Raw genomic sequence first — 19790 nt, 5'->3', positions numbered from 1 at the left:
GGACTACAAGAAACTGCCAGTGGTTATTTCTGGGGATTGAGGTTAGAGAAGGAGCCTGTGGAGAAGAAGGCAACTTGTAGTTTTTATTTCATACTCTTTGATTTTTTTTTCTTGGTAGTAAATCTTTTGCTTTTGTAATTTAAAGTGTTCTAATAGAGTGTTTAACATAGAACAAGATATATGTTTAAATAGACAAATGTAGTTTACAAAGTGCTATAATATAGATTCAATTTTGGGGAAAAAAAAGTCTTAAAAAGTACATCTGGTCAAAATGCTGGCTGATTATGCAATCAGGTGTTAGTGATTAAGTCTGGGTGATTTTTCTACCCTTGTCTAAATATTCAAATTTTCTGCAATGAACATGGATATTTGGGAAGAAAATCCCAATATATGGTAGTCATTGTTTTTTATTAAAAATCCTAAAATGATTTATTTTTTGTTTTTAACAGTAACACATACTAATGGAAGCTATAGAGACTTTGTTGGTTTTTTCTGTTGTTGTTTTATTTTTTTTAAGTAAAAGTAGGTTTTCCCACCACCTAGTAATAATATTGTTAATTTTTTGGTGAACCTCTTTCTAGTAATTTTTTTCTCCTTGTAGCCGTATTTGTCTGCAGAGTTGAGACATTTTACATGCTATGGCCTTGTGATCAGAGCAGGCTGTTTCTGGTGTGTTTCAGATGAGCTTCTGATATAGTGATGCCAGTACATGGCTCCTGTTGCATATGTATTATTAGCCTCACGGTGTTGAGGGGACCCTGGTATATGTTTTCCTGGCCTTGTGTAAGCGTTGTGATTCAGTCGGACATAGTTCCTCTGGGACATGCTGTTTGATTGCACAAGCTGATTTTAGTACTTACATCTGTAGCTTGGTCAACACATGGAGAGTCTTGACTCCTGAAAGTCTGCTCCAGGGTGCCTTGTCCCTGGTGTGCCTGGTCTTGCTCATTATGCCCTTTCCCTTGTCTAGGTACGGGCCTGTGTCCTCTGCGTCCATCCTCGGACCAGAGCTGTACGGCTGAGCCTGCGCGCTGTCTTCCTGCAGCCCGGGCGTCCACTCACCCGGCTTTCTTGCCAGCAGCTGGGAGCTGTACTGGATGATGTTCCTGTCCAGGGCTTTTTCGGCAATGCCGGGGCCACCTTCAGGCTGACGGATGGGGCTCTGGCCTATGCCCGGGTAAGGAGGCTCTTTGTTTCATCACGATCTTATCACCAGAAGGACTTTGGGGACACAAGTTCTTTTCTGCTTCCTTCATCCCTGGGTATTAGTTTCCTATTTTTGAATTTCCCTAAACGTGGCAGACAGTTCATAAGGACTAGAACAAGGTCTGTTTGTTATATTAGAGTGCCTTAAAATTGACTTGCCGTAATTGATACCTGGTTGATGGTAGGTATAAGAATGAGTTAGGATCTACACCAGGGCTTGGGAAAGTTACTTTAAAGGGCCAGATAGTAAATATTTTAGGCTTATGGATCATACAGACTCTGTCCTAACTACTCAGTTTTGTTGTTATAGCCTGAAAGCAGCAAGGACAGTATGTAAATGAAAGGGCACGGCTGTGGTCCAGTCAAACTTTTACTTAGAAATATAGGCACTTAATCGTGAGCTGTAATTTATCGACCCATGATCTAGACTCTTCTCTGACTTTATAGAGATCCTGTGATAGTACAAAGTAGTTCTTTAGTTAGAGCAATTATTTTAACAGGTAATCAAGAGTGCTGGTTTTATGGGAGGTGACCAATGTACTGAGTCAACTCCATGTCTGATTTAATGTCTGATTGCCTCAGATCTATTGCTTCTGGCTGGTCCTTAATCACTTGGTACTTTGTAGCTCAGCCATCTCTCCAATTCTAAGAAAGTCTTCAAACCTGAGACCTTCAAGCCAGGGAACACTCACAAGTGTAGAATCATCGACTACAGCCAAATGGATGAACTGGCTTTGCTCTCTCTGCGGACGTAAGTCTGTCACTAACTTGTGCGGGGTGTAGAGGTGTGCTCCTGTGCAGTGCACGCCCACAGTGTCTCGTGGCCGTGCTTGGTGAGGGTTTCCTTTCTTGCCAACATGATTTTGGTAGCCCTGAATTTTAGGCAGCCTCTGTCCTAATTTATTTAATCTTGTATTTGCCTTTTGTTCTAGGTCTGTTATTGAAGCTCAGTTCCTTAGTTATCATGACATCAAACCTGGGGCCTTGGTAAAGGTAAGACCTCAAGCATATAATTAGATACTCCACCACCTTCAGATAGTCTTTAGTTCACAGGTTAACTGTCAGCTCATTAGTCCCCATGTGAACACGTTTAAAGTCATATTCCTTCTCTTGGCCTGCTAACTGGGATTTCTTTTTCTTCCCTTGGGTAACTTGTAATTAATTTCAAGGTAAGGTCTTGCTAGTACCACCCCACTACGCAGGGGCAGTAGGTCATCAGTCCTGGGATTTGATGGTGTTGATTAGACCAGGTCAAAAGTTAGTTCTTTGATAATTGAGCCAGCTGGGATATTAGTAAGAAGCCAGTTGCTGCGCCTGTCCAACCACTTAGCCCCAGCTGAGCAGCTCCCCTTTATATGTAGAGTTCATTCCTTAGGAGACATAATCCTCTCCGTTGGATAATGAATTTGTAAGGCAGATTGAAAGAAGATCCTCACACAAAAAGATGTGAAGGTTCTCATAAATAAACCCTACTGCATCCAGATCACTGTGGGGTATGTGCTTTGTCCCTATGAGATCTGGAATAACAGGCACAGTTACCTCAGGAAGCTGAGCTTCGAGAGGTGTGAGATGCTTTGTTGTAAGAAATATAGGAAAGATATTCTTGAGGCATCATGGCATCTTTTCCTAGGGCAAAGTGATGACCATGAAGCCGTACGGGATGCTGGTGAAGGTGGGCAGGCAAATCAGGGCCCTGGTACCTCCCATGCACCTGGCCGACATCCTTATGAAGAATCCGGAGAAGAAGTACCACGTTGGGGATGAGGTCAAGTGCCGGGTGAGCCTCCTCAAGGGTCGCTGGTGGGGTTTTGGCCATATGGGAAGAGAATGATGCTTCTCAGCTGAAGTTTCTGCCTTTTTCCGCAAAGTGACCACATAATATCTGCAGTCCTGCGCTTGGCATTGGGAAGAGAAAACTGGGTCCCTGCGCTTGATAATTGTATGGTATAATTGGTAGTTAAAATATCCATACATGAAGAGAGCAGGCCAGGTGGTTTGGTGCAGGCTGTATGCTGTGGTCATATCTCAGAACGGGGAGGTGAGGGTAGGCTGGGGCAGCAAGAATCATTGATAACCAATGATGATCAATATGATCAATAGCAACTACCATGTAACATGTATTCTGTGCCAGTTGCTGTGCTAGGCACATCATAACACGCCTTACTTCATTTCATCCTTAAAACGGCCCTATGAAGGAAGTACTGTTATCCTCATTTTGCAGATGGGGAAATGAAAGCTTAGGAAAGCAGAGTATCTTGCCCAGAGTCACACAGCTAATAAATGGCAGAAGCAGTTTTCGAATTGAGCTCTATTTGACAACAATGTCTTCTAGATTTCTGGCAGAGGTGGGGCTTGAACTGGAAAGGATGGGTAGGATTTGGAAGGTTGAGGAGGAGCAGGGGTTGTGTCAGGCACGGAAATAGCCCAACCAGAGCTGCCGAAACTTGAGTGTTTTATAACAAAGGCTTGGATCCTGAGAGAAGCTTCACAGAGTTGTGAAGATTAGACATGATAATACACGGTGCTTAGGGCCTGGTGTGTGCAGACACTTAGAATGTTGGATTTCTTATTTTCATTTTATTTCATTATGGACTCAACAAAGATATTGATTACCCATTGGTACAAAGTTTTATAGTGGTGGGGTCAGGAAGTTAGAAATAAAGGAATTTCTCTGCCCTCGAGGAGATGACTTTTTGAGGAATGAGAGGTGGTTGGCGCACTCAGTCTTAGTTTATAGCTAGTCCGCAACACTGTTGAGGGGGTAAAGGTTCAGTCATTCATTCTGTTAGACGAGATGCAGTGGTCCAGGAGGGAGAGGGAGCGGAGGCAGAGTAGGAGTAACCGACATAGGACTCTCTGGAGGTGCACTGGGATGGTGAGTGTTGCTCTAGGCCCAGGAGGGGACTTTTGGGAGGTAGTACATTTGAAATAGAGATGAATGCTCCCTAGGTCGTCATCCAGCAGGAAGCGGGGATGGTCTGTAGCTATTATTCTCAGAGAGAAAGAGCAGGTTTTTAGGGACTGACCATGGCTCTCAGGGGGATGCAGAGACCAGCTCAGTGGCTCTCTTGGTAATGGATGACTTGGTCACGGCCAGTATCCTTTCCCTAGGTTTTGCTTTGTGACCCTGAAGCCAGGAAGCTGATGATGACCTTGAAGAAAACCCTGGTTGAGTCCAAACTTCCTGCCATTACCTGCTATGCTGATGCTAAGCCTGGTCTGCAGACACACGGCTTTATCCTCAGGGTCAAGGACTACGGCTGCATTGTGAAGTTCTACAATGACGTGCAGGGACTGGTGCCCAGGCATGAGCTCAGTGCCGAGTATATCCCTGACCCAGAGAGTGTCTTTTACACTGGCCAGGTAAGCCTTCCCCTGGATAGGCTCCTACCGTTGGTGACCCCATGAACACAGATTTGAAGGAGTAGGAAGGCTACTTTTTAAGGGTTACAGAAGAGAGCATGTTGGGTAGCGGGCCTGAGCCAGCTAAGTGGAGGAGATGGAACAGAACAGAGAGAAACCCTCAAGGGAGCTCAATGGATGCTAACAAACTAACAAACCTTAGGCCCTCAACCTAGAAGAAATTAATCTTCACCTGTTATACACTAGTGTCCCTCACATCAGAAATTGTTCTGAGGCCACTATCACCACAAGGGGGCACTGCCCTAAGTCTGATGAGTCTGGGTCTGTCTAGGAAAAAGTGATTTTTTAAAACTTGGAATTATACCCCAAAATTCATTCATGTCTTTTGTCAACCGAAAGGCTGACTTGTGGGGGTTCTGTGTAGCTCTCAGTACGTTTCTCTTCACTGCCTTCTGACCTGATCCTGGGTCTTGGCGAATCACCCAAGGCCTCTGTGGTGCTGGTGGGGGGCACCTCTCTCCAGGGCCAAGCAGGTATGGTTTCTCACCAGGTGGTGAAGGTTGCAGTGCTGAACTGTGAGCCATCCAAAGAGAGGATGCTCTTGTCCTTCAAGCTGTCAGGTGATCCGAAGGAAGAATGTGCGGGACACAGTCAGAAGAAAAAAAAAGCCATTAACGCTGGGCAGGTACCTGGACTTCTCCAGACAAATTATTTTAGTTACGGTGGTAGAGAGCAGGGCGCCACTGACACCTGGGGTGCTGGAAACCATGCAGAGGGATGATCAAGGAAGCTAGATAAGGCTCTGGGGCTGTGTGTCAGAGCAGATGGACCGTCTAGGAAGGAAAGTGCGGTTACGGTGTGGCTTGTCAGCAGTGTGCTGCTGCCCTCTTTCCTCTTGGTCCCTAGGACCAGCCTGCAAAACTGTCTTTCCTTTGGGACCCAGTGGAGGGACCTGGGAGAGGAGTGATGTGAGCACCAGATGGGTCCTGCTGTGTGTGTGGGTGTGTGTGCCTGTTGGGTCTTTGGGAGTGTGGGGTGGGGAGTGGGAGAAAGCTGCTTCTCTGATCTCGACCTCTCAGTCATCCCTGGTGCTAGATACTCGATGCCTCTGATCTCTACCTGACCCGCACGAGTTGCTCTCTGCTCAAGACAAGCGCTCTTTTTTGTCTTCCTTTTCCCTGAGTAGTTGGTGGATGTGAAGGTTCTGGAGAAGACCAAAGATGGGCTGCAGGTGGCTGTCCTGCCTCACAACATCCCCGGCTTCCTTCCCACGTCTCATCTGTCAGACCATGTCACCAATGGCCCACTGTTGCATTGCTGGCTCCAGGCAGGTGACACCCTTCACAGAGTCCTGTGTCTGAGCGAGGGTGAGGGGCGTGTTGTATCCTTTACTGGTCTCTGGGGGGCCGCGGAGGTGGAGGTATGGGAGCTGTGGGCCCTCGGCGGGGCGGGGGGCGCTGGGGAACTCAGGGTCAGGCTCTGCTCTTAGTTGGAAACTCCATGGGAAAGAACTCCATGGGAAAGAAGAAAGAAAGAAGACTGCAGAAATACCTCCACAGACCAAACCAGTGGGCAAGGCTGCACTTTGCCTCTGTTCCCCTGGTGGGCGTTAGAGCAGGATCGAGGTGCTGCTGGCAGATGCGGGTGGTCAGGGCAGAGGGGGAGCCCAGGGTGTTGGGGAGAGGGCCACGTGGCACTTCAGGCCCAGTAGGACACTCCCAGTGGCACGTCCAGCCTTCTTGGGGCACTCAGTGCTCACCCCTGAGTTGGAACAGTTAATAAGTACCTGCTGTCCTCTTTTCTCTCCTCCGCCTCCCTCTGCTGGGATATAGGTCTCAGAATATTGCTTTCGGTCTTCGTGTGGGCGCTTAGAAGGAAGACACTGCCTCCTTTCTTGCAGAATGTAAAATCGATTCTCCTTAGAGTGGAGATAGGCAGAGGAGGGGAAATAGGGTTGGTTAGTGTGAAGATAGGCAGGAGGATGGTGTCACGGCCGGTCCAGCTGCCAAACCACAGGGATGAGCCTTCCCCTTAGGTCCCCTCCGGTAATCTGGAGGTGAGTTAATAAGGGCAGGAACGAAACAGTGATTCCCAGACTTCAGTGTGAATCAGAATCCCCTGAAGGGCGTGGTCCAACACAGCCTGCTCTCCGCGCCCCCCAAGTGTCTGATTCAGTAGGTCTGGGCTGGTGCTTAAGAATTTGCCTCTCTAGCTAGTTCCCGGTGATGCTGATGCTGCTGGTCTGCACACTTAGAGAATCACTGTGGTAGAGAGGGTGTAGAGTGGAGATGGGAGAGATGGACAGCTCATCTGCCCTTTCTGGAACATTCCTTGACGAAGTGCCACTAGCTCCTTTGCAGGAAGCCAGCTTTGGTGTCTGCAGTAGAGGGTGGCCAGGATCCCAAGAGCTTCTCAGAAATCCATCCTGGAATGCTGCTCGTTGGTTTTGTGAAGAACATCAAGGACTACGGTGTGTTCGTCCAGTTCCCGTCAGGCCTTAGTGGACTGGCTCCCAAAGCTGTAAGTTCACCTCCCTGCACAAGGGCCTTTGAGGGGAGACAACAGGGACATGGAACCTGAGGGTTGGTGGGAAAGAATCTATTCTCTTGAAAGATTTTCAGGGGCATGACACAGAGGCACCTGGCTGAGGGGGAGTGGAGCTGAGACTCAGTCTGCAGTCCTCTTGCCCAGCCTGTAAGTCTTGGCTCAGGGCTGTGTCCTGGAGGAAGGGGCACCTTTTCTACTTCATGCTACAGCATTGGGTAGGTCATTGGATAGCAGACTTTTCAGACTGGAAAAGATCCTAGCGATCCCGTAGTTGAACCCCCTTTCAGGCCTGCTGCATAAACTGACACCCAGAGCGGAGAGGAGTCTTACCAAAGCCCGTGTAAGACGGTAGTGAGCAAAGGGCTCATCGCTCATTCCTGCCACAGACAGTTCATAAGTGTTTCGTCCTTTCCGTAGGTGTGTTCCCCTGATGTTTTGCCTGGGCAGGTCTCATTTGCATCCCCTGCCAGAACAATTTTAACAATGGGGGGGGGGAGGGCCCCAGAAACATGCACAGTGAGGGGCAGAGAGTTGCTCTGGGGCCTTCTCGGCTGGGTTGGCAGCCAGGGCGCCTCCTGTGTTTTTACGAAAAGGGAGGTGAGCTGTGCTCAGAGGGCTGGGGGGACCTTCCTGGGGTCCATCTCCTGCCTCACACACTTCTTTCTGGGTGTTTCAAGTGGGTTGTCTTAATAGAGACTTCCTTTCCTTTCTTCATTTTGTGCCCGCTCTTCCCTTTTAGATCATGAGTGACAAGTTTGTGACCTCCACAAGTGACCACTTTGTCGAGGGTCAGACAGTGGTTGCTAAGGTGACCAACGTGGACGAGGAGAAGCAGCGGATGCTGCTGTCGCTGCGGCTGTCGGACTGCACTCGGGGGGACCTGGCCGCCACCAGCCTCCTCCTCCTGAGCCAGTGCCTGGAGGAGCGGCAGGGCGTCCGCAGCCTCATGAGCAACCGAGGTGGGGGCAGGAGGGCGGAGGATGAGGGCCAGGGGTGGGGCGTGTGCGTCTTCAGTCTGTTCCCATGAGTTGTTGGTCTTCCCCGACGTTAAAAAAATATGGGTAAACTTTTGTTGATGGGAGTGGGATCTCCATAAAGTGCACAGATCTTCTAGAGTGCAGCTCAGTAAACATTCATAAAGTGAACATCCCTGTGTAACTGTCATCCAGATTCGGATAAAAGGTCATTACTTGGTATCCCAGAAGTTCCCCTTGGGCTCCCTCCCAGTTCAGAATCAAAATTTCCCTGAGTTCTGTGACCTCAGGTTTGCGTTTGTTGTGAATCCATTCACTTCTTCACTTTTTGTTCCTTTATTCATCAGATGTGTAGTGGATGATAAAATGGAACAGGGACCTGCTAGAAGACTTTGGGGGGGGGTTATTAGTCTGACTCTACTAAGCTTTGAACCATTGTGTAGATTTGTTGGAACCCTGATGGGATTTGGGAATAAGAACCTTGAGAGGGTAGATTCCAAACAGAAAGAATGAAAATTCCGAAATCAAAGCAAAGCATGTGTTTCTGGCATTCGTTGGCTATTCCATGAATTATGGCCATGTGGGGTGAGCAAGGGGCATAGGTCTCTGCCTGTACTGGGAATTTTCATGGATATCAGACATTTTTACCAAGAGCAATTTTGCCTTCGTAGTGGTTCCAACGCTCCATGTTGGAAATGTCCTCCATGTGTCAGCATATTTCCAAAGGAAAAGAATGGTGAGTGTCATTTCATCTTGTTAATCCCTATTTCCTTTGGGTCTCTGGCAGACTCTGTGTTGATCCAGACGCTGGCTGAGATGACCCCAGGGATGGTCCTTGACCTAGAGGTGCAGGAGGTGTTGGGAGACGGCTCTGTACTGTTCAGTGAGGGCCCAGTGCCCGGCCTGGTCCTAAGAGCCAGCAAGTATCATCGGGCAGGTGAGTGCATCTCTCTCGCCCATCATGGTTTGTAGGGGAAACCACTTGCCCGTTGCTTCCTCTTCTGGGTACAGAATTTCCAAATACATAGATGAGCTGATACAGCAGAAGTTTTTGGCATGCTTATCTTGTGTAAATGCAAATGAAGACAGCAGCATACTAAAGAAGGTTTAGGTATGAATCTCTTTATTGTTGTATTTGGGTAAATCTAGATTTTTATATACCAGGTTGCATAAATTGACACAACCTGAATGTGAATTATGGGAGCTAGACCCTTGGCTTCCCTAGCGCATGTAAACCTAGGACATAGGTCTACTTTTCCTTTTTGTGCAGGGCTGTTGGAGAGATGCTGTCTCCCTTCGCCCCTGCTCCAGGAGGGTGATCACATTGTGTTTGGTTCTGCACTGCAGGGCAGGAGGTGGAATCTGGGCAGAAAAAGAAGGTTGTGGTCTTAAATGTTGATATGTTGAAGTTGGAAGTACATGTTTCCCTCTGCCACGATTTGGTGAATAGAAAAGCTAAAAAGGTAAGCTTGCTGACTGAGGACTTCCATTCCCATGGTTTCAAAGGTTTTACACACCCCTTCAACCCCACGTGGTTCGCAGATACCTGTTGACAGGGTGGCCGTGTGCCTGGGTTTGTCTGGGTCACTCCCAGGTGTACCTGTCACCCTGGTGTGCTTGTTGTTTTTGTTTTCTTGGCTGAGCCACGCGGCTTGCAGGATCTTAGTTCCCCGACCAGGGATTGAACCCGGGCCCTGGCAGTGACAGCACCGAGTCCTAACCACTGGGCCGCCAGGGAATTCCCCTGGTGTGCTTGTTAGTTGCAGTGACTTTCACTGTGGTTTGGGCTGTAAATCACGTGGTCACCCTGATTAGGGCCAAGCAGGTGCTTGGATGAGTGAAGTGGGCCAGGTGTCTTAGGGGGTGGTGACAGTAGGACTCGACACCTGGACTGACAGACTGCGGAGTGCACGCACTGCTGCAGAGGAGCAGAGACTACTCGGTTCCATCTCACTGTTGCCACATGAGAACATCTGGGTCTAGTGTTGGGAAGTCTTTGAATTTTAAGAGAAGGCAGAATGTGGATTTTTTATTTGAAATAAATGTAGGAAATGTTGGAAACTATTTTTCTTTTTTAAACATCATGTGAACCAAACAAAACATGTCTGTGGGTAGTTTTGACCTCCAGGCTGCTCGTCTAACACCCTCTTCTGTCCACTTTTGTGTGGGCAAAGAATGGGTTCAAGGGAAATCTTAAAATGAGTGGTATCTTTCTCCGGATGACGTGTATATTTCGTCATCGTCTAAAGTACTTATTAATCCCCTAATCGCATAGGGTATGTTACAGAGAATTATATAGATGTAATCCTTAACCTCCAGTTGCTTATAATTTTAAGACTTTGAGAGACAAAGAGAAATAGAAAACAGTATTAACCCCTCACTAAGCTTTCTAGCAGGTCCCTCTCCCGTTTTGTCATCCGAGTGAAGCTAGTGCATGTAAGGGCATGAGCACAGGTTGGATGTTGGAGAAAGACAGGCTACATGCCTTGCACACAATAAGCTCTCAGTAATGACTGTCTCTGTTGAGTGAGTGAATAAACTGGGTGGAGAGCTAGCTGCAGGACAAGAGAGGGGGAACCACAGTGTCTTAAAGCTGGAGAACCATTAGAGGTCACTTGGCTGTGCGTCACAGTCACCTTGAAAGTTCTGCTTTCACTAGTTCCAGGACAGGATCTCAGAATCTGAATTCAAAACGGAGGCTAACTCCAGGTGATCCTGATGTGGCTCCTTGAGTGTGGTCACATCGCCTCAGTGTACAGGAGGGGAAAGCTGGGTCCAGGGAGTGGAGGCTAGTTTGTTACAGCTCAGATTAGCCTTGAGCCCCCTGGACTCAGAGGACTTTCCCAGACCTACCCTGCCCAGTGGGTGAGGAACAAGTCCTTGTGCTCTGTAAGAAGCAGGGATGGTGGGTTTTCTGTTTTCCAGCTGAAGAAAGGCAGTGAGCACCAGGCGATTGTGCAGTACTTGGAGGAACCCTTTGCCCTTGCCTCCTTGGTAGAGACTGGCCAGCTAGCAGCTTTCTCCCTGACCTCCCACCTCAACGACACCTTCCGCTTTGATTCAGAGAAGTTGCAGGTGGGACAGGGTGTCTCCCTAACCCTCCAGACCACAGAACCAGGAGTGACAGGTCTTCTTTTGGCCGTTGAGGGGCCAGCTGCTAAGAGGACCATGAGACAGACCCGGAAGGACTCTGAGACGGTCGACGAGGATGAAGAAGTAGATCCAGCTCTGGTTTTAGGGGCTGTAAGGAAGCACACCCTGTCCATTGGGGACATGGTCACAGGGACCGTCAAGTCCATTAAGCCCACCCATGTGGTTGTGACCCTGGAAGATGGCATCATTGGCTGCATCCATGCCTCCCACATTCTAGATGATGTTCCAGTGGGCACATCTCCTACTGCCAAGCTGAAAGTTGGGAAGAAGGTCACTGCCCGAGTGATTGGCGGGAGAGACATGAAGACATTCAAGTATGGAGGCTTTGGGGGAGGGACTGGCTTTGAGGGGAGATGGTGGTAATCGTGGGAGAAGGCATGGGAACTGAGGCAGTTTCCAAAAAGTTGTGCATACGTTAGATTTTCTTTTAGTTAACCAAAATGTTCACCAAATAATCCTTTTGTATGTCTTTATTTTTTAATGGTGTATAATGTAGTGGTTAAGAGCGTTGATTTAGAGTCAGATCTGGGGCGAATTCCAGATTTGCCACTTAAAATTATGCGACCAGGAGTTAAGTAGTTACTCAGCCCTCTGAGTTTTATTTTTCCTAAATCGTAAAGTGAGAGTAATGGTAGTGACTACCTTGCAGGGCCATTGCAAAGATTGGAAGAGAGAACACCTAGCACTGAGTGTGCCTGGTGTGTTGTCTGACACATAGTTATTGCTCCGTATGTGTCAGCAGTTACTATAATCCATCCTCCACAGCATACCTTAATTATACTCGTTTACTTTCAATCTAGTTACAGTGTGTTATTGCAGCAGAAGTCCTTGCTATAAGAAAACCAAAAAGAGAATTCAAAGTCTAGCCAATGATTTGCATATTAATTTCAGTAACTGTGGGATCTTCAGTAAGTCATTTGTTCTCTCTAGACCTCAATTTCCTTATTTTTAGAATGAAAGAGTTGGAAAATTCTTTTCAGGATTTAATATGACAACCCTAAAAGATCAGATGAGCCAGTTCCTTAACATTTACTAAAACGATGAGAATGGAAGGCCTCAGGCCTGGTATTACTACTGGGTGGTGTGGCAGTGGAGTGGGCGGGTTTTTAAGCTCGGTGTGGTGGGCAGTTAGAAATTCTGGTCTCCCGATTATGGTGTTACAGAGAATAAGAGAAATGATTTGACATTATTTGTTTCTCCAGGTTTCTCCCAATAAGTCATCCCAGATTTATTCGAACCGTCCCGGAGCTGAGTGTTCGGCCAAGGTAAGGGGGACTCCGGTGGTCTCGTGGAAGGAGCGCTGGGCTTGGAGTCAGGAGCCTGAGTTCTAGGCTTGATTCAGCCAGGGTTGTGACTTATTTTGCCTCTCTCTCTCCAGGTTGTCTTTTTTTCTCCAGGAGGGATATTTGTCTGGTTCTCATACAGCTGGTTAGAGGGATTATATGAGAATTAACGTGAAAGCTGTATTCAGGGTTTAAGTATCAATTTAAAGGCTGATTGCAGTTCTGTTTGTTGGCATGTAACAAAAAGAAACATTTTTGCTCTCAACCTAATTTTCTAGAACTCAGTAATTCCCTAAATAAACACCAGGTAGCCAAGAATGCCTGTTCTTTGATAATAGACCACTGCTTGGTGACTGAGACTTGAGGTCACGTTCTGGTGGATTCTGCAGAGGGATGTTCCACGAGGGATTCTAGGTGGACCGGTAGAACTAGTAGTTTCGTGAAGTGGTGGATCCAGTTTGTCTGGGGTCATTCTTTCAGAGGATCTCAAGCATGTTGATCTATGGGCCTGTCTGCTTCTGCTTCCCCCATTAAAAAAACCCAGCCTGTAGGAACTGATAGGCCATCAGTGACTGAAGCTAGATACACGTGACTGTGCCAGAACCTCTGCAGGGTCAGGCCCAGATCCATCCAGGTTGTAAGTCTTATGTGCCTAGGATGTCATGGAAAGACCTCTTAAGCAGCTTTCCGAGCATAAGGTTTGGTCAGCATCCTGAAGGGATCAGAGTAGAAGTGGAATAGTTCTGAGAAGGCTTGTGTCTGAGGTAGGGGAGTATTCCTGGAACCTTGAAGTACCAGATGCTAACAACGCTTACTTTGAAGGATGTGAAAGTAAGCCCTTTAGTTCCAGAATGATGAGATTTGGTGGATGCACACGTTCCTGTTTGCCTAATCTGTGGTTTCCTTAGTTTTGTAGATTTGATTGTGTCCCTTTGTCTTGAAAACAGAGACCTCCTCATATTCGTTGTTTTAGTCTGTGGTGTCTTCACCTCTGAGGCTGGATGTCTTGTTCAATTAAGGGTTAAGGTCAAGTAGTTTATCCAGGCTAAGGGTAGGTATGTTAAATTAATGAATACTGCAAGGGGTGAGTCAGTGAGCATTGTGGGAAGACTTACTAACATCCTGAATGGTTCTTGACCCTCAGAGTCTGGAGCCTCTCATGAACTATCACTGCTGTGCTGGTCCACCCTCCTGTCTATGGAGACTAGTGTGAGCCATAGCGGTGGTCCTTGGTAGTGGCAGTGCGGGCCAAGCCAGGAAATGTGTTCATTCCATAGAGGAGATGGAGGATGGAGAGTTATAACGACAGATAGACAGATGGACAGGTAAAAAACTCTAGCACATCTTCCCCCTCCTCCACGCACCTATGTTGTATTGTTAATTATTTTATGTTAATTGAGGCCCCTGAGAAACTTAGTATAAACGTAATGCTATTGTTGCTATATTTCTCAAATGCTTTGTTTTAAAATACATGTTTTGAAGTCAGGAGGAAAAACATTTATTTAATTGACGGTGTTGACTTACGAAATACCATCATATTTTCATTCCCACTTGTATATGGAGCTCTTGTGCCCAAAGAGAATGTCGTGTGTCTTCGAGTTGAGTTCAGGGTTGGTGAGGGACACTCAAGCTAGATAAAACGGTGCCTGCTCATTTACCCATTTGGAGGGGGGGAAGTTAAGAGAGCAGAGCAGTTCAGAAGTCATTACATGTATCTCTGGAATTCCTGCTAGTCACTGAGTTTTCTCTTGCCATTAATGTAGTTATGCCCACCTTTTTTTTTTTTTTTTTTTTAAGAGAGTCAGTTTAAAATCATTTTGGGAAAAGAAAAAAGATAACACATACTTGTTATGTGTGTTTGTGTTTTATTTTTAATTTTTTTTTTTAACTTAAACAGACATCTGTTTTCTCACAATTCTGGAGGCTTTCAGTCTGAGATGAAGGTATCAGCAGGGTTTGTTCTTCTGAGGCCTGTCTCCTTAGCTTGCAGGTGGCTATCTTCTCCAGTGTCTTCATATGGTCTTCTCTTTGTATTTATCTATGTCCTAATCTCCTCTTTTTTCACATTTTTTTATTGTGGTAAAAACATAACATAAATTTGCCCTCAACACTTTTTAGGTATACATTATGGTATTGTTAACTGTATGCATATTTTTATATAACAGATCTCTAAACTTTTTCATCTTGCATGACTGAAACTCTATAGCCATTCATTTCCCCCTGACTCCCCAGCCTCTCGCAACCATCATTCTACTTTCTGTTTCTTAGAGTTTGATTACTTCACATACCTCACATAAGTGGAGTCCTGCACAGTCCTTCTGTGACAGGCTTATTTCACTCAGCACAACATCCTCAAGGTTCATCCGTGTGGTAACATACAGCAAGATTTCCTTCCTTTTTAAGCTGAGTAATATTCCATTGTGTGTATATATGTTGTCTTTATCCATTCATCTATCAATGGACATTTAGGTTGTTTCCACACCTTGGCTATTTTGAATAGTGCTGCAATGAACATGGATATACAGATATCTCTTTGAGATCTTGTTTTTAATTCTTTTAGATACATACCCAGAAGTAGGAGTGCTGTATCATATGGTAGTTTTTTGAGGAACTTCCATACTATTCTCCGTAGTGGCTGCACCATTTTACAGTCCTACCAACAGTGTGCAGGGAAGGATTCCCTTTTCCCACATTCTTGCCAATGCTTGTTATTTTCTGTTTGATAATGGCCATCCTCACAGATGTGAGGTTAATATCTCACTGTGGTTTTGATTTATATTTCCCTGACTATTAGTGATGTTGAGCACCTTTTCCTATGCTACTTGGATGTTTGTATTATCTTCTTTGGAGAAATGTCTGTTGCAGTTCTGTTTTTCAGTCAGGTTATTTGTTTTTTTATTACTGAGTGGTAGCTTAATTTCTTACAAGGACACCAGTCGTGTTGGATTAAGGCCCACCCTAACCACCTCATTTTAACTTAATTGCCTCTTTAAATTCCCTGTCTCCAAACACAGTCACATTCTGAGGTATTGGAAGTTGGTGCTTCAACATAAGAATTTGGGGGGCTGGGCGAGACAATTCAGCTCATAACAGAGGCATTCCTGTATCAGCTATTGAGTGAATAAATTTTTTTATCCTAACTATACATATATATATGTATAAAGGCATTATAGATAATGAATGTAAATTATCTGTTAGTTATCTGTTAGAGTGCCAGGCACATGGATGTTCTGTGTGTGTTTTAAGAAATAACATTTTACAGATGTTCCCTTCCCAGGCTTCTCCCTTCACCCCCAGAGGATGAATTCTCCATTATTTGACATATATCCATCTCTTGCTTTTATACTTTCATTTTTTATATATATATATATATATATATATATATATATATATATATACAAAAAATTATTTTGTATGGTTTTCAAATTTTACATAAATAGTATGCTGTGCTTAATATTCTGCAGCTTGTTTTCTTCACTCAAAATTTTGTTTTTGCCATTTCTCCATTTTGGGGCCTAGAGTTAAAACAGTAACCCATCCTGTGCCTGTGCCAAACTGTATATATTTTCAAGCTGATGGAAGACATTTATGGTTGTTTCCACAATGCCACAGTGAACATCCTTGAACTCGTTCCATTGTGCGCATGTGCAGGGATTTCTCTAGGGTGGAATTGCTGGGTGTGTTTCAGCTTTACTAGTGTATGAGTTTCCTGTGTTCCTATATTCACCAGTACTTGCTATTACACGTTACAGTTTTACCAGTATTGTACCATTTTACTGGTGAGTTCTGTTTTGTTTTAGAAATTTGAATTGGTAAGCTGGGCTGGTTGGAATGGTGGGAATTCTGTGCTTCCTTTGAAGTGATTTGTGGACTGATAACTTTCAGACCGCATCTCCTTGTTGCTTTTCTGAGAAGAAAAAGAGAATCAAGAAAGTGATAATGCCGAGGTAGCATAGGGCACAGAGCACTGGATTTTTGAATCAGGAACTCTGACTTCAACTCCTGGGTCTGTAGCATAAAATGAATTTAATAATATCTGTCCTGGGCTTCCCTGGTGGCGCAGTGGTTGAGAGTCTGCCTGCCGAGGCAGGGGACACGGGTTCGTGCCCCGGTCTGGGAAGCACATGCCGCGGAGCGGCTGGGCCCGTGAGCCATGGCCGCTGAGCCTGCGCGTCTGGAGCCTGTGCTCCGCAACGGGAGAGGCCACAGCAGTGAGAGGCCTGCGTACCGCAAAAAAAAAAAAAAAAAAAAAAAAAAAGTATCTGTCCTACTTGATTCACACATGAGAGTGTTGTCACATTCAGTGAGAGATTATTTGTGAAAGCAGTTCTGCAAACTGTAAAGCAGTAGCTAAAGCATTGAAAGAAGTAAAATAGTTTTGTTTCCTATACTTACAAAGATTATTGTTGGCTCCCTGCTTTAGGTGAGTGAATTGGAAGGGATTAATTTTCACGCAGGTATTGTGAACATTCATTCCCCTTTAAGGAGAGAAATGGCCGGGGGGTGGTGCATGGTGGGTGTGTATGAGTTAGCGGAGTCCTGTAAAATCAATCCATGGCCACTCGAGGGAGATGGTTTCAAGCTAGAAGCTTATCCAGAGGTTGGTTTACTCTTTGCATTGCCTTTCTGCAACCAGTGAGCTGGAGAAGGATGGCCACACCGCTCTCAACACTCATTCTGTTAGCCGCTTGGAGAAGATTAAACAGTACCAGGCTGGTCAGACTGTGACTTGCTTCTTGAAGAAGGTGAGTAGTGCACGCCCTGCAATGCGATGCTGTCCCTCTTACAGAAGAAAACGGGGAGAAACTGACAATGACCATTTGCACTAGACTTTGCTTCTGTGTTTGCTGCCATGCTGGTTTGTAGAAGACAGTAGAAGGCCTCTGCTCCTAGAAAACTTCTGGTCTAATCAAGGAGCTAAATTTATGGCTTACAAAACAGCTAGCAAGCAACCCACAGTTCTACATATTTATAGATTAATTGTACAAAATGGAAAGAAAAATATATCATAGAGCAAGATTTTAAATCCAGTTCTTTATTTTATTTTAAATAATGTAAAATTCAAATTTCAGTGTCCACAAATAAAGTTATATCAGAAGACACACACACAAATATTTTAAATAAAAATAAAAATGTTTTATTTAAAATAAAATAAAATGTTGGATTTTAGATTCTTGCCTTTTATAAAGTTCGAGAACAGTGCAAAACAGTATATAATTGGGTGCCAGGTTATGTGTTCTAACCCCAAGAGGAACAGGAGTTGAGTAAAGGGAAGGGATCAGTGAGAACTATACCAGTTGGAATACATCAGAGAGAAGGTTGGTCTGGGCTTGACCCTGAGGGATAATTCCTCTTCATTGCTGCCAGATTCTTCCTCCATGAGCATGTATCTGAGTATGTCTGTGGTGCTTGATCCTTTTAGTTACCTATTGTCTGTAGACATTCATAAACCCAAGATGCCTTAGAGTGGTGTTTAAGCTCTTCATAATCAGACTTTATGAATCTGGTATACCAGTCATGCTGAAAACCTCCTCTATTTTTTTCCCTTCTTGTCTTTATTTCTACACTGGGAGTACTGTCTATTCTTATTGCCTACAACCCTTCAAGGTGCAGCACAGATAACCCTCCCTTCTTACTAGTTCTCCTACAGGGTCCCGTAACATACTATGCTCTTACCTCTTACTTGTTGCTTGCTCCTGCATACTCATTTGACTTACTCTTTGCAGACTGTAATCTCTTTGAAGGCAGGGCCTGGCTTTTACTTATCACTCTCATGCCGTATACATAGTGGCTGCTTGATAAATGTTTTGTTGAGTTGACCTGAAAATTGGGGTGTGTATTTAGGGCAGAGCACTATGTCAATAGCAAAATCTAAATTGATTTAGAAATAAGATGTTAGTCCCTGAAGATGGTTAACGTTCACTGGGCACAACTGAGTTTGGGGGAGGCGACAGAGGTCAGTGGGATTGGTCCTACTGCTTGAGGATATCTCTGAGGCCTTTTTTGCCTCCTAATCAGCTGAGGCACCAGGAGAGATGCATGTTCTGCTGCGCTGGCAAAGGCTCTGAGCTAGACTCTGAGTGAAGCCTGCGAGAAGTGGAGGTTGGACAGGGGCATTGGGACATAGGGGTGCGTTCCTGTTCCTTGGGAAAATGGAGGCTTTGGGCTCTTTGAGCCCTGTGATTTTGGGAGAGTCTGTTTTGGTGAAGGGAAGAGAAGAGACGCTTGTATCTGCCCATTCCATTTCTCCTCCTGTTTTTTTTTTCCCCCAGTACAACGTGGTTAAGAAATGGCTTGAGGTGGACATCGCTCCAGACATCCGGGGGAGAATTCCCTTACTGCTCACTTCTCTTAGCTTCAAGGTCAGTGTGCCTGAGATCCCTGGAGAGGAAACCCCAGCTCCCTGAGTTCAACTTAGTGTCTGGTGTGTGCTCACAGTGGGTACAGGGAACTGTACTGTGGGAGATACTTACCGTGCAGACTTAAATGCTGTGGTTTTGGATAAATGACAGGCCTTTCCTCAAACATCAGAAGAATTTTCTTGCCCTTCCAGGTTCTGAAACATCCAGATAAGAAGTTCCGGATTGGCCAGGCCCTGAAGGCCACCGTGGTTGGCCCAGATTCCTCCAAGGCCTTCTTGTGTCTTTCACTCATAGGTGTGGTGATGAAATGGGACCTGGTCAGGGAAGGGAGGGGGTGGAAGGGGTCGGGAAGAGGTCTTCAGTCATTGCCCAGGTTGAAGGATGCCGTGGGTTTCAGAGTCCTTAGAAAGCCTAGTGTGGTGGCTATGTCCTTGGAATAGTTTTTCTCTCGGGGCTTTGCTCTGTGGCCTGTGTCTGAGTCACCTTTACCTACACAGTTGTTTTTCCTTGGTCTCTCAGAAAGGCTTGTCCACCACATGGCCCTGGCATTCTTGACCACATGGCATGGTGATCTGGGTCTGTGTGATCATTCAGGTCCACTCAGCCTAGACAGCCCGAGTCTGGACGCCTCCACCTCCCCTGGACTCAGGTTGGCCAGTGTCTCGGCTTCTTTCTTGGCTCATTTCCTCTTCCCTGAATCTGGTTCATTCTCCTGCCAGGTCCTCACAAGCTCGAGAAAGGGGAAGTGGCCATGGGCCGCGTGGTGAAGGTGCTTCCCAAGGAGGGACTGACCGTCTCGTTCCCCTTCGGGAAGATCGGAAGAGTCAGTATATTTCACGTGAGTGACTCCTACTCAGAGATGCCCCTGGAAAACTTTACCCCACAGAAGATTGTCAGGTAGG

The 19790-nt window shown here is 45.9% G+C and overlaps 1 protein-coding gene across 3 annotated transcripts in view; it reads left to right on the top strand.

Annotated features, from left to right (window-relative positions):
- PDCD11 (programmed cell death 11) overlaps positions 1 to 19790 on the top strand; it is a 41998-nt gene that overhangs the window by 12551 nt on the left and 9657 nt on the right. For 2 of the 3 annotated variants that reach the window (XM_067709503.1, XM_067709502.1), the window contains exons 9-25: positions 971 to 1177; positions 1833 to 1957; positions 2139 to 2199; positions 2837 to 2983; positions 4318 to 4569; positions 5120 to 5254; positions 5756 to 5950; positions 6919 to 7089; positions 7856 to 8075; positions 8878 to 9027; positions 9438 to 9553; positions 11016 to 11557; positions 12446 to 12508; positions 17163 to 17271; positions 18799 to 18888; positions 19080 to 19182; positions 19608 to 19785. In XM_067709503.1, the coding sequence (XP_067565604.1) occupies positions 971 to 1177; positions 1833 to 1957; positions 2139 to 2199; positions 2837 to 2983; positions 4318 to 4569; positions 5120 to 5254; positions 5756 to 5950; positions 6919 to 7089; positions 7856 to 8075; positions 8878 to 9027; positions 9438 to 9553; positions 11016 to 11557; positions 12446 to 12508; positions 17163 to 17271; positions 18799 to 18888; positions 19080 to 19182; positions 19608 to 19785 (2864 nt within the window). The remainder of the gene's footprint in view (positions 1 to 970; positions 1178 to 1832; positions 1958 to 2138; positions 2200 to 2836; positions 2984 to 4317; positions 4570 to 5119; positions 5255 to 5755; positions 5951 to 6918; positions 7090 to 7855; positions 8076 to 8877; positions 9028 to 9437; positions 9554 to 11015; positions 11558 to 12445; positions 12509 to 17162; positions 17272 to 18798; positions 18889 to 19079; positions 19183 to 19607; positions 19786 to 19790) is intronic. The other variant, XM_067709504.1, reaches the window with a different exon arrangement.

Source organism: Pseudorca crassidens, chromosome 16, assembly GCF_039906515.1.
Source record: "Pseudorca crassidens isolate mPseCra1 chromosome 16, mPseCra1.hap1, whole genome shotgun sequence".
Taxonomy (NCBI): Eukaryota; Metazoa; Chordata; class Mammalia; order Artiodactyla; family Delphinidae; genus Pseudorca; species Pseudorca crassidens.
Note: the sequence above shows the minus strand (reverse complement) of the source record. Positions and strands in the feature narration are given on the sequence as shown.